The sequence below is a fragment of the Mustela erminea genome, chromosome 4 (genome assembly GCF_009829155.1).
Source record: "Mustela erminea isolate mMusErm1 chromosome 4, mMusErm1.Pri, whole genome shotgun sequence".
Lineage (NCBI taxonomy): Eukaryota > Metazoa > Chordata > Mammalia > Carnivora > Mustelidae > Mustela > Mustela erminea.
Window position 1 is genome coordinate 83837036 of NC_045617.1, and position 14140 is coordinate 83851175.

General features: G+C 53.9%; 1 protein-coding gene across 2 annotated transcripts in view; it reads right to left on the reverse strand.

Moving 5' to 3' along the window:
- Positions 1-3756, reverse strand: part of CPNE5 (copine 5) — an 89993-nt gene extending 86237 nt beyond the window's left edge. For both annotated transcript variants that reach the window (XM_032339757.1, XM_032339758.1), the window contains exon 1: positions 2971-3756. In XM_032339757.1, the coding sequence (XP_032195648.1) occupies positions 2971-3065 (95 nt within the window). In that variant the 5' untranslated portion in view covers positions 3066-3756. The remainder of the gene's footprint in view (positions 1-2970) is intronic.
- Between the last annotated feature and the right edge of the window lie 10384 nt (positions 3757-14140).

Consider the following 14140-nt stretch of genomic DNA (forward strand, 5'->3'; position numbering starts at 1 on the left):
GGCATGGTGGGGGGTTGGGTCTTCCCTGAGGCAAGTGCAGAGAGATAGCCTCCTGGGGCTGTAGGGGGTGGCAGGGACCTTCCTAAGAAGCAGAGCACAGCGGGATGGTAACCGGCTCCCAGAAATGCTAGTTTCCAGTTACCTGAAATGTTGGGCCCCCTCAACTCCAGCTGCCCATTCTAGAGCCTACTGGAGTTCTCACCCCACCAACCCCTCTGCTTGCCTTACTATTTCCTGCCCAACCAGAATGTGTCACTTGGATGCCCAGGGCAGGGCACCCCTTAGCCTCCTCTCCTGGGACCCTGTCAGGATCATGGGATACAATGGAGGAAGACTTATGACCATGGAGTGTGGAATATGCTGAAGAAAGACATTCTGCGCAGCCCTCCCTCCTCCCCATGCTCCTCTTCGCCCCCTCCCCCTTTTCCTTCTCTCTCTCTTCTAGAACCCAGGTAGTTGGACCTTATTGAGGCAAAGAGATGGATTTACAAACTCAGGCCCACGCAAACAGTTTTCTTGTCTCCCCTCTATTCCAGGTGACTCCTGCCTCCTCATTCTTCTTCCCAGAACCCACTTCCCACCCCTGTGGCTTTCAGGAGAAGCCCCGAGGCAGGCCCTCCTCAGGCTGATGGGTCACATCTCTTGAGGGGGAAGAGATTCCGGGCTTGATCCCAAACCACTTTCCCCAGGCACTCGGAGGCATCCATAGGTACTTCTTGAGCAGAAGGTCTGAGTCCTTTGGACACCTCCACTTTCAGAGAGCAAACAGTAGGGGCCAAGCACTACTGCCTTACAGGAATCATCGTAACCACTTACTGAGCACCTACCACATGCCAAGCTAGTGCAAAGCAGTGTACTGGGTGCTTCTCAACCCTCGATTTCTGGAAGTTGATTCCTCCAAAAGTATTTGTGGAGAATACATGCCAACCACTCTTCTAAGCACGGGAGTTCCCTCAGCAAGTAAGATTTCTAGAATGCAGGTTCTTTGTGTGCCCTTGTCAAATGGGGGCGATGGAGACTAAAAGTTTGTTGCAAAGGGTGAAGCAGCATCCATTTCAAGGTGTCGACCCCGAAGCCACTGCGCCATGCACTCTCTGCCTTGTCTACTCTCCACTACAGTGGAGGGTTTGTGGTCAAAGCCAGGGTAGGGATCCCTGCCTCAAATGCTTATTTTGTACAGTTGTTTTGGGGGAGGAGGGATGAAGTCTACACTGCCTTCAGAGGCTGAGCACTCGATCTGTAATACCCCGACCCCCGGCTGAGGACTCAGGACCCAGAGAACACAGAAGATTGTGTGATTTGAGCTGGGTGTCTCATGGGTGAGAAAGATGGCTAGAAGTGGGGGGCATGAGGCTAGGGTTTTCAGGATGGGGGGGACACGAACTGGTGGAGATGAAGGAGGGGTGAAATCAGGACGGGGAATCGGCTGCTCAGAGCTCCGCGGTGACAAGGATCCAGAGGACAGCTCTGACAGGAGCCTGACAAGCTAGGAGGGAGCATCGGGTGTGTGCTTCACAAGGGAGGGAAGGCAGGCCCTGGCAACTGTTGATGGCTGAGGAGGTGAGATGAGAGCTAATGGGCCATCAGGAATCTCCCAGCAGCGCAATGGCAAGATGCAAATGGTGTTGGGCGATAATTATGATAGGGATGTGCAGGACCACAGCGGAGACATGTGGGAGCTATCACAGAAGACCCAGGAAGGCCCCAGCATGGGTGGGGGTGGGGGGACTGTGGTCCACCTCACCAGCCCTCACTCCCACTCACCCTCAAATCCCCTCAGTCCCTCCCTTTCTCACACATCAGCCCAGTACCTCTGGCTCGGTTTACAACCCCCCCCCCAACACACACACACACACACACACACACACACACATAGCAGTGCCACAACTTTGGAAAAGAGGGTTGGGAGGCTGTGAGGTTGAGTGGAGGGTCTGACCAGAGAGGGACCTGGGCAAAAAATGAGGTGGGCGATTTGGAACAAGCATACAGCCAGGACTAGGGAAATGCTGTTGGTCACCTGAGGGGGGAGGAATGGCATCTCCAGGGGAACGTCAAGGGGCTATGCCTGGGCCACGGTACCCCTCACAGCCCCAGCCAGGTAGTGACCATAGGCCAGCCCCAGGCCATGACTGAACTAGAGAAAAATCCCCCTTCTCCACCAGTACCCACTTACTGCTTGGGGCAGCCTTCTCCTCAGATAGGAGAAACAGGGGGAGATACCCCCAAAGTCTGTAACATAACTGAGGATTTGGGGGTGGTAGCCCACAAAAACACACCTCCCCTCCCCTACTGGACTCTCAAATTCCACACTCAGTGTTGTAGTCCTTTCACTTAAGATTTTGTACCTAAGTTGTTGTTGTTGTTGTTGTTGTTTTTTAATGATGCCCCTTGAAGTTATTATCAGTTATCCACAGCTCAGTATGAATGAATCAATCTGATCCCTTTCCACGAGTCAGTTTTGCTGTTGGAGGTGAAGAAAAGCTTTAAATCTTGGGGTCTAGGACACTGGGTGGGCGGGGAGGAGAGGAGGGTGTTGGGGCAAACGAGCAGGGAGAAGAGAGGAGAGAAGGGCACAAAAGGCAGAGGCTCCTTATGCCTGGGAAGGATGGGGCAAATCACTCACTTCTCCATTTGGGGAGGAGTTGATCAGAAATAGCCTGGGATAGCCTTTCACTACCTCCTTCTCCTTCCTCTGGCGTCTGGACCCTTGTTCCTGTGTCTGCATTTCTCCTCTCCGCAGCCGCCTGGAGTCCAAACTTTCCGCGATACGACCCCAAGCCTGCCTTCCCATTCCGCCGTCACCACCCATGGCTGGGCAGGGGCTCCCGCTGGACAGGCAAGGCGGGGGGGGTCCTGGAGGCAAGGGCACTCTGAAAGGGGGCGCGCGAGGGTAGAGGGTCCGCGCGGCGGGGGCCGCGGGGCTCCGGGTCCAGGGGCGGGGCAGGGGGACCCGGCCAGCGGGCGGCTCACCTGCAGGACACGGTGATTTCCACCTTGGTGGCCGGGATGCTGCCCGCCAAGGAGTCGAACTCGCTCAGCGACGCCATGTCCTCGGGCTGCTCCATCGCCCACCGCGCCCCCCACCCCCAATTAGTCAATCCCTGCGCGATTCACGCCTCCTCCAAAGCGACTGAAACCCTGGGCTCTCCCCCAACTCCGGAGCCGGCGCTGGGCGGCAAAGGGAGGAGAGAGGAGCGCGAAGAGGGGGCGTGGGAAGTGAGAGAGGGAAGGGGGGGGCGGAGGGAGCGGGGGCCGCGGATAGAGGAGGGGGTGCGGGTGACGCGACGAGGAGGCTGGGGGGCCGGCAGAGAGGGGCCAGGTGCCCAGGGAGCTGGGGCGCAGCGGAGAGAGGCGGAGGGGCGCGGGGAGAGGGCACTGGGAGGGACGCTCGGAGTCGTGGGGAAGGGTATGGGGAGAGGGGCGTGCAGCTTCGGGAGGGGACCGAAGGCGTGAGGGAGAGGGAAGCGGGAAGAGGGGCGTGGGGTCCGGATCCGGCGCGGGCGGCGGGGGTGGCCGGACGCCGGCAGCGCGGAGCCCGGAGCGCCGAGGCTGCGCCGCCTCTCCCTGGAGCTCGGCGCGGGCGGCAGCGGGGCCGGGGACCCGGTGCGAGCGCCACCTCCTCGGCACGGGCTCGGTCTCGGGCTCGGGCTCGGGCTTCAGGGCGCCCGGGCTGCGGGAAAATCAAATCTGCCCGAAGCCGCCGCCTCCCGCCAGCTGGGGCGGGCTGCGTGCCGGGTCCGCGAGCGCCGGAGGGGGCGCCCGCAGGGGCCGGGGCGGGGCCGCGGGCGGGGTCTGCGCACGGGTGTGAGTGTGTCTGTGTGAGCGTGAGTCTCTGTGTGTGCGTGTGTGTGCGCGTGTGTGCGCGCGTGGCGGGCGTGGGGATACGGCTCCAGATGCTGGGAGTCTGGGGGGTGGTGACACCCAGAGACGGTCCGGGCGGTGAGCGGCTCCCTCTGCGCCCACCCCCAGCAGCTCAGGGGTTTCCGACTGGAAGAGAAAGGGGGGTTTTGAGAACCAAAGGGTGTCTGTTTGAGAAGGGTCCGTGCGGGGCTAAGTGGGAGCGATGTGCGCAAAAGAGACATCACCCCCCAAGAGGTTTGGGGGTGCTCTTTGCTGAGGGTGCGTCTAACGGGGGGTGGGGGTGGCAGGTGTCAGCCTATAAACAGAATCACATCTCTTCCGGAGGGGTGTGGGGACCACCCCAATGGCCCGAGGGGCCTCCTCAGTTTCCCGGGGAGGGCCATTAGTCCTAGGCAGGGTCTGTGCACGGGCTCTCCGCATCCTCCTCTGGCTCCCACTGGGCCTGGCCACCCGGAGCCAGCCACATAAGCCACACGTCAGCTCCCTCCCCATCCCCGGCCAGTCGTGACTACACAGCTGAGCCAGCCCCTGGGGTCTAGAAGCTTCCTCCACCAGACTGAAAGGTGGCCGGATTAACCTGGGCTCCTATTTAACCAGCACCAAGTAGGCGCCTGCTGTGTGCCGGGCTCTGATCCCTCCCCTGGGTGCGAGGGGACAGTAGAGGCACCTCTCAGGTACCCCCAACTCCCAGCCAAGTCCTTCATGGCCTCAAGGCGGGACAGGCCCCACTCTGCCTCGGCAAGGCCCTTCCAGACCCGGAGGTCGACGCGCTGTGGCTTCTCTCCGGGGGCTGCATGCATAAACTCCAGAAAATCCCCCGCAGCCCCTCCTCAGTCCCCATGCAAGCTTTGCTAAGATGGAACCCCTTTTACTGTGCCCACAGCCTGACACTGGCGGGAGGAGTGGACCATCCCCCCCCCCCCACCCCCGTCCCCGCTCCCGCTCCCGGGGCTGCCGAGAGCCTGAGGAAAAGCCACGCCCTCTGGTCCATGCCTTCAGCCGCTGGCTGAAGTCAATTCTCAGAACAGGAGAAACAGCCAGAGTGTCAAAGATGAATATAAAAGCATATTCCTTGGCCTAGGTTAAGTGTTTCCCGTTTACCCACGGCTTGGGTCGAACTGGACTCCTTCTGCCACCCGGGACTGACACCAAGGGGGCAGAGGGGCAGCCCCAGTCCGAAGGCCCCACTCTCGGTTTGAGCCTGTGGCCCTATCTCCCCAGAGATTAATTCTGGCCTCCTTTCCTGAGAGATGTCATTCTGGGCTTGGAATTTCTATGCCCTCCACCCTCCCACCCCCCACATACCTCTCCTAGACGATTTTCCAGACATACTTGTGGTATATGTTATCTGTTCATTCCAGCTGTACTTACTGAAGACCTACTGTGTGCCTGGCCCACTGCCAGGGCCACTTGGGAAACTTCTTGATAACCACCTTTCAATTTTCAAAGAGCCTACCCCTTAGAGTCCATGCTTAATTTTTTTTTAACATATTATTTTTTTAAACATATTATTATTCCCATAACATTCACCATTTTAAACTATACAGTTCAGTGGTTTTATTATATCTTACAATGACCATATATGATTTTAAATTCTCAAAAAATAATTACAGGTGTGAGGCATTACTGTCTGCATTTAATAAATAAGGAAGCTAGTGGCCAGGGAGGCTAAGGAACTTGCCCATGAACCTCCAGCTGGGAACTGGTAGAGTGAGAATTTGAACCCTGGTCGTTGGAACCCAAGTTTGACTGCCTCTTGGGATGGGGCCAGATGATGGTCTTAAAAACCATCTATGAAATCAGGGACCTACTCCCAACCATAGGGAGCCACTAAAGGTTGTCCAGCAGGTGAGTAGTGAGACTGAAGTTCTATCATGTTACCTTGCAATGTGACAGCACCTGGGAGAGCAGCCCCAGGGCCTCTTTCTGGAAGGATTCTCTACTTGTCTGTTTCTCCTTTCCCTCTCAGTCATTGTATTTCCACTGCTGGGTTTTGGCAAAACATTGTTTCAGGTACCTGTTCTGTGCCAGAGGCTGTCCTAGGCTCCAAGAATATAGAGGCAAGAAAGACTTTGTCCCTAAAGAGTCTGCAGGCTAGTAAGGATCCCAGGACTTGCAGACATTTAAGCTACAGTGCAGCATGAGGGATGTTGTTGAAGGAGCTATAAAGGCCCTGGGAATGGAAAAGAGTGGCCAACAGTTCTGCCTCAGGAGTGGGAACAGGGACGGTCAGGGGAAAGTGCAAAAAGAGGTGGTCTGGGGATTCCCCGGGGGCTCAGTCAGTTAAGCATCTGACTCTTTTTTTGTTTTTTAAAGATTTTATTTATTTATTTTACAGAGACAAAGACAGAGACCCAGAGAGAGAGGGAACACAAACAGGGGGAGTAAAAGAGGGAGAAGCAGGCTTCTGGCCCAGCAGGGAGCCTGATGTGGGGCTCGGTCCTGGGACCCTGAGATCATGATCTGAGCCAAAGGCAGATGCTTAATAACTGAGCCAGCCAGGCACCCCAGCATCTGACTCTTGATTTCAGCTTGGGTCATGATCTCAGGGTCGTGAGACTGAGCCCTGCTTCAGACTCTGTCCTCGCCGTGGAGCCTGCTTAAGATTCTTTCCCTCTCCGGGCTCGCTTTGGCAGCACATATACTAAGATTCTTTCCCTCTCCCTCTGCACCCCTTCCCTCTGTGAGCAAGAACTCTCTCTCTTAAATAAAGGTGATCTTGAGTAGGTCGTTGAAGGTGATGTCTGTTTGGTTCCCCCAGAAGCAAACCCTGAGAGAAAGATTGGAGTGTGAGTGGTGTATTTGGGAAAAGAAGGAAACACCCTGGGGGGAGAGTACAGAGGTGAGACTACAGGTAAGCAGGCAATACAGGTGGTTTACCAAGCCGGTTATCCCTGGGCGCCTAGGGCTCATCCCCACTGAGGAGCTCTGGCAGACTAGGTAGAACATGCCTCAAACTTAGTCCACCAGAGGGGTGACAGAGCAGGGGTATGTATGCCCCAATTTTTTGGTCAGTCGTTGGCTCAGTGGCTGAGGATTGCTGTTTTGTGGCAGCGTGGCTGGAGGACAGGGTGACGGGGGAGGTGGTAGAACGCAAGGCCAGGGGTGAGGGGCCACGATGCAAGGCCTCCTCCAGTCACAGGAGCTTTTCAGAAGAGGACACCGAAGGATGGCTGGTGTCTGGAAGACCTCCCCACCCAGTTACAGGGCCAACAGAATGAACCCCAGAACACAAAGCTTGCTGATCAGGCCTAAGGCCAAATGCTCACACTCCTTGCTCAGATGAATCACTCATGGTTCAAAAGCAGCCAGAGGCATGCCATCGGATGGGTCACTTCTTCTTTGAGGCATCAGCTAATGCCAAGTAGCTGAGGTCACCTGTGATGCTCAGGCAAGCTGGCCGCCAGGCCAGCAAGTGCTGCAGACGTGTTGTCTGGGCCCGGCAGCCAGATTAGAACTGACCATGGCCCTGCTCCGCCCACCCCCCCACCCCACCCCCCGGCCACATAACCAGTGCTCGTCCCTCTGATTAAGAACTATGAGCACGGAACGGGCCATGCCCAGAAGATCTGGAATAATCAGCATCAGCGCTTTGCCTTTGCCATCCAAGACTGCAAACACGCTCTTGTCTGACCTAATCCGCGGTGTTAATGACGGCAGAGCAATTTTGAGAGGCAACTTGCAGCATTGATAAGAAGAGGAAAAGCACCACGGGGTTTAGGAGGCAGAGAGCCTCAGAGAGGAGCCAGCTGCTGCCCACCCTTCTCAAGACACTTTGTGTGAATGCTGCCCTCAGATCTGCCCTGGGTCAGACTCGTGATGGTAGGAGGAAAGGGACACAGAAGAGCAGAAGAAGGGCTCTGTGTGGGACAGGGCAGTGAGGGCTGTCCATCCTGCAACTTAGAGCAAACTAGAAAGATGTGTTCTTTACTCTGGGTAAATGCAACGCTGAGCTAAACAGGGCACATGGCTCACTGAGCAGAGTGTGGGCAGGCTTTGAGCCTCCACTTACTCCCTTGGCTGTGTGTCCTTGTGCAGTGAATCCCCCCCCCCACTACTGTACATGGCAGCCCTGGGGAGAAGAGGAAAGATAGAGGGCATGACAGAAACCTGAAACCACCATGGCAGTAGGGAGGTGGGAGAGATGTAGTGTCTGATTCCATCCATTAATAGAAATGCTAGAAGGGGCTTGGTTGGAGACCATTGAGTTAAACCCCTTCTTTAACTAAGAAGCTTAGAGAGGGAGAACGATGGGCTCAAGGTCACCTGAACTCTTCCCCTGACAAGAAATGCCACCAAAAACAGCAAGGTCAGGCACCCACGAGCAGTGAGGACCTGCCTGAGAAGTTGTGGGGAGAAGCCATGTTCTGTCCACAGCTCTCTACACCTCCAGCCCCCATTCTTCCCTGAGGGTGGCAGTCTTCCAGCCAGGCGCCCTACCTTCCCAACCAGAACCCCACGCTGTCCCTCCCTTCCCCTTCTCCCTAGATCATAGCACCAGCTAGCTGGGGCCAGCTGTCATCAGGGCAGAGAGAAGCCCCAGGGCACTTCTGCTGTCCACCCAGCAGCTTTTCTTGCCTTCGGATCTGCCCCTCCACCTCCGCCTGGCCTGGCATCTGTGGTGGCCCAGTGAGCACTAGCTTCCTCTCTCCCTTCTCCTGCGCTCTTCTTCCTTCCCGCCACTCAGGCTTTTCCAAGTCAGGGGAACCTACCACCCCACACAGCCTAGCTACTGGAATGTTCCCAGCAGCATGGGATCCACTTGAGACCAAAGTCAGGTTATGGCTTGGCTCTGCTGGAGATCCTTCCCTGGTTCCCATCTCACTCTTTGATACGAGGACTTACTGCTTACGGGCTCAGTCCCCTCCCCTCCCTGTGTCCTCTTTGACTTCCTCTCATCTTTCTCTTCTCCTCACCATCTCAGCCACACCGACCTTCTTCTCATTGGCCCTGCAACTCCTATCTTAGGGCCTTTGAACCTGCTGTTCCCTCAGCCCAGTCCCTTGGGTCTCTGCCCAAATGCCCCCTCTGTATGGACCCTTTCCTGACCACACCACCCAACACAGCGCCTCATTACTCTGCTCCCCGATCCATTTTACTGTCCCTTATACCATTTTCCTTGTCTGTGTCCCACTAGGATGTAAATTTTATGCAGGCAAGGACCTTGCCTTGTTCAGTGTTGTATTCCCACCCCTAAGAAAGTGCCTGGCACATCGCAGGTGCTCAGCTTGTCAAATGACTCAATGAAAAAAATCCACCCCTTCCCTCTGAAACTTCGGCTCATTCAGGAGGACCCTCGGCCTCCACCTACCAGTCCCAAACAGGGGGGCAGTCTTCCCCACCACACACATCTCATTTAGCCTTCTTCTGTCCAGCAGACACATATTAAGCATCTATAATGACTTTGGTCATTGAACTGTGTGACGACTGTCAGACCCAGAATCTCTGGGCCCCTTGGCTGGTACTACAGAGATGGGAAGGAATTTTTTATGCATTTGTTTTTTACAGAGAACCCGCCATAGAATAGGCGTAGCCAGTAGAATTAAACATGTCATGCATTTAATCCTAACTCCGAGATGCCGTTGTCTCTCTCAATTACTCCTCTGTGCAAAGAAGCTGTGCAAACTAGCCACACTAGTTCATCACCAGGGATAGAGCGATGAGGGACAGCCCGTCTCCTCAGAGGGTGTGCAGTGGAATTGGAGCACGTGCTTGGGACTAATGTTCTAGAAACCTGTAGAATAAGGGCATTATCTGCTACATTTTACAGATAAGGAAACTGAGGTCTGAAGTAGTTCAGTACCTTAATTTGCCCAAGTTCACACAGGCAAGTGGTAACAGGATGCAGCCCCAGGACTGTGTGGGTCCAAAGTCCTGTCTTTACCCAACGCCATGCGGCATCCTTCCAGGCCTCGTTCAGGGCTTGACCAGGAGCTCCAGCCACTGCCAGCATGGCCCAGGCCCCTAGCCCCTCACCAGTCTACACCTGATCTGTGTCTGGGGCCTTGACCCACTTCTCACTTTGTCCAGCATAGACATCATAGTCTGTCACCCTCCCCCCAATAGTTAAATCCAGTATTTAGCTCGGTATTGTTAGTGATAATATTAGAAAGCTCCGTGCTGCTGCCTTTGAAGATAACTTGACTTAGACTTTATAGGTCTGGAAACTGAGTCCTCAAGAGAAGAGATTGGCCCAAGGTTGTCCTACCAAAAGGCAGTAAACTAGAAAGAAAAACTAACAGGAGCTCTGATTAGAATCAGTCTTGGGGGGCGCCTGGGTGGCTCAGTGGGTTGAAGCCTCTGCCTTTGGCTCAGGTCATGGTCCCAGGGTCCTGGGATCGAGCCCCACATCGGGCTCTCTGCTCAGCGGGGAGCCTGCTTCCCTCCCTCTCTCTCCCCCTGCCTGCCTCTCTGCCTACTTGTGATCTCTGTCTGTCAAATAAATAAATAAAATCTTTAAAAAAAAAAAAAAAAGAATCAGTCTCAAGAATCTTCTCTCACCTTGGCTCCTTCAGGAAGAGATGGGCCCCCTTGACTTTCTGTTGATTGGTAAACACAGATGTGCCACCTCTGGGCCTTCCAGAATAAAAGCCAAGGGGATTCCTCCCCATACCCACCATCGGGCTTTTATGCCCAACCAGAACTGGCCACACCAGGCTACCCTTGGCCTTTCCTCCTGCCATTTCCTCTCTGCCATGCCCAAATCCTCCCCATCTTTCAGGTCCTAGCACTTCCGAGAAGTTAAAGTGGATCCTTCCAACCTGACAGAGTTTCTCCTTCCACAGAACTTCCAAAACTCTTTTTTTAGGTGGATTTTTTTTTTTTCTCCTCTCCCCACTAGCAAGGGGTGTGCCTTGTAAGCCTTGGGTCTTGGTCCTCCACAGCCTGACTTTTCCCGGGCCTCAGCCTCCCTCTTTCTTTTCACTGGCCTTAATTGCATTTGAATACATTACTGCCAGTCAGCCAGTCTGCTCCCCAGCCTCCTGGACCCTCTCTCCACTTGATCTAAGCCCATTTCCTCTTGTTTGAGCATCTTGGGAAATGGAGGGTGAGTCCTGGCATTTCTTCATGAACTTAAAAGCAAACTGTGTCCCTCCCTGAAGTCCCAACCTCTAACCAACACACTTGTCACGTTCCAGAGTGGCATGTTCATGCCCGGATGAGGAACAGAACAGCTGGATTTGTACCTGGGTGGCCTTGATGGATTCTATTCCCAGAAACCTACCTCCCCCACCGTTGTCCCCTATCCCGGTTGCTGTGAGGGCCTGCCTCGGCCATGGCACTCTCTACCCCTCCCTACCTCAAGCTGATGGGCTCAGGGCTGTGGGGTTGCCCCATCCCTCAGATTCTGTCACCACTGCTCCTTAGTGTCTCCCCTGGCTGCACCTGGAGTGGGGCGGCCTAAAAAGCCACTGAGAATGAAACTTTTTTTAAGGCCTAAATTAATTTTCATGCCAAGCTGTCTGTGTTTGCCTGCCTGGCCGCTGAAGAAAACTGAAACGTACACGAGATGCCACGAGACTGGCTTTGTGTGGCAGCTCACGTCCCCGCAGCCCTGCCCCTGGAGCTCGCCTGCTTGCATCTCCAGCTGTCTGCCGTGATTTGCCTGGGTTTTATTAACTCTGGGCCCTGCCCTGGAAGGGGAGCTCATCAGACACACTTCACATCTTGCTTCCCTCCAGCCCTGGCTAAGAAAAGTTGCCCTGATTACGGGAAGTATGTGTTCCCCAGTTCTCTGATAATTCTATCAGGAGCCAGGGTGAGGCTCAGGTGTCAGGCTCCCAGAGCTGCTGCTGACGGCCTTGGAGGCTGCGTGCATGCATGTCTGAGGGACTGGAGACAGACTGCCTGCTTCTCCATTCACACTGTAACCTTGACCCCCCTCCATTACTTTTCTGCGTGGGAATAATACCCATACTACCATTCCCTCCAATAATTAGATGAGGATGTGCTGAGAGTGACCAGGGAAGAAAAATACCATCATCAAATCATTAAAGTTTTGAGACCAGAGTGGGGGGCTAGTCCTCAGTCTACAGAGGCTGGGCAAAGGAAGCTGCCATGGGTGCACAGTGACCTGGTTTGAAAACTAGTTTCCATGGTTTTTTTTGAGGGGAAGGAGGAGGGGGCAAAGGTAGAAACCGAACCTACGGGAGGTTAAGGTAGGGCGGAGGGAGAGAGCGGACCCCCAGCTTGAAGCTCAGCCCTGCCGAGGCCCAGCCCACTGAGTGAGGAGGCCTTCACCCGTGGAATGGATGCTTCTGTGAATGGGGCATTATGATGCCTTGTTCACAGGCCTTTGGAGAGCTTCAATGGAATAATATGTGGAAAGCATCTGGCACCTGGTATGTTCCCCAAACACAAGTTCCTTTCCGACTCTTGTTTTATCTTAAACAGCATCACAAGTGCTTTCAAAAAGGGAGGCGCAAAGAGAACATTTTCTCTGAGCCGAATATTGCCGACAAGACAATCGTGAACCTCGGATTCCCTTTCCTTCAGGGGTTTCTCCTCTACAGTGAATGTGAAATAGCCATTTTCCATTTCAGTGTAATGAGGAAGTAGAAATATTGCTTCTCCCTCTTCCCCCGCTGCTTCTGCTCTACAAGAGCTTCCTCACAGGTACACGTGGGCCAGCAGCTTTTAATGGAGCTGCGGCTAGATCCTCATGGAGAGGAAAGTGATTTCTGGGAGATTTGCTGAGTTGTGAGGCTAATACAGTTATGATCCAATAAACCCACTGATTAGGGTCATTCTCTCCCTGCTTCCCTCCTGCTGTGCCTCCACAGGCCTGGTTCAGACTGCTGGGAAGGAGCTCTGAGATGGCTAAGCCTGGAGCTTCCCCCAGCTACCTCTGCCTGGGGACACCCTAGGATGCAATGGTCAGGTTGGACAGGCCACCTGCAAAGCAAGAGATTCAGGTTCTAAGCCCTACCCCACCACCAGATCATTCTTTTTGTGTATGCCATTGTCCTCCGCCATACGCTAAAAGTGGAAATAAGAGGGCTGCACTTGGGATCAGGAGTTCCCAAGCAAAAAGTCCTAGCCCTGGCCTTTTACTAGCCATGCAACCCCAGACCAAATATTATATTCATTCATTCATTCATTCACTCCGGACCAGATGTTGTATTCATTCATTCAGTCCGTACAAGGCTTTGTGCTACTTACCTTCGGTCTCTGGGTTGCTCATCTGCAAATGGGCATATGAAGGCTGACCTTAAGGGACTGAGGTGGGGGATTAAGAGAAAAATACAAACAAGAAGCTTCCATGGAGCATGGAACAAGGGCAACAAGAACTTTTCATGGTAAGCTTCCTTCTGTTGACTTTCTGATTCTGTAAAAACATTTTCTATTGCTGGGTGTCAAATCGGGGCTCTAAGATTAGTTGCTGAAAGAATGAATTCAGTTGTAAAGCAGAATATTAAGCAGCTAAACAGAAAGTGCCTCTTTATACTGAGGCATGCTACAGAACCAGGCTCCGCAGTCACAAGGCCTCGGCCTATCCTGCCATCTAGACAGAAACAAGGGTTGGTCAGCATGTACCAAAGGACACACTTACTGCCAGGCTGACATCTCAGTTCGGGCCCCTTGCAGTCTGAATAGTTAGTTCCTGGTTTTCCCCATCCAGGGTTGGCAGGCCCCAGTTAGTAACATCCTGAGATGCAATGGTAGGCCTCTCCTTCTGAAGCAGCTGCAAGGCTAAACTGTATTCACAGTGGCCCCTAGTGGCAGACTTCGAGAACAGCATGATAAGCGGAAATTTTGGCAACTGAAGGAATCTTCTCAGAATGACCTAGATTCGGAAATTGAGGGCTAACGGGGCCTGGTTCTAATCTTCACTTGACAAAGAAGGAAACCAAGTTCCAGAGGTAAAGTGCTCCACCAGAGGTCACACAAAAATTCACATGTGTCTGTCCACAAACTGCCTCAAACTGCGCATCTGTGGTTTGGGATATAGTCAGGGATCATGAATCTTATCCATTTGGAAGAACAAGAGAAGATCCAATTTCTAAAACCAGACCAAGCCAACCTTAGAGTAAGACCATAACAAGTTTTCTTCTCCTGCATTTTGTTTTTCTCTTATTGGTAAAAGAATGTGACTGGAAAATCCCTATTCTGGTATTGAGCTAAAGTAGTAACCTACTCTACAGGCAATGAGGCTCTGAGGCCATGAAGCCAAAGAAGTAGACTCTGCCACTCAAACAGATGTGCTTTTCAATGTTTCCTCCTCCACACGTTGCAAGAATGTGGTGCCAGAAGGGGCCACAGGGACGGCTCAGATTGG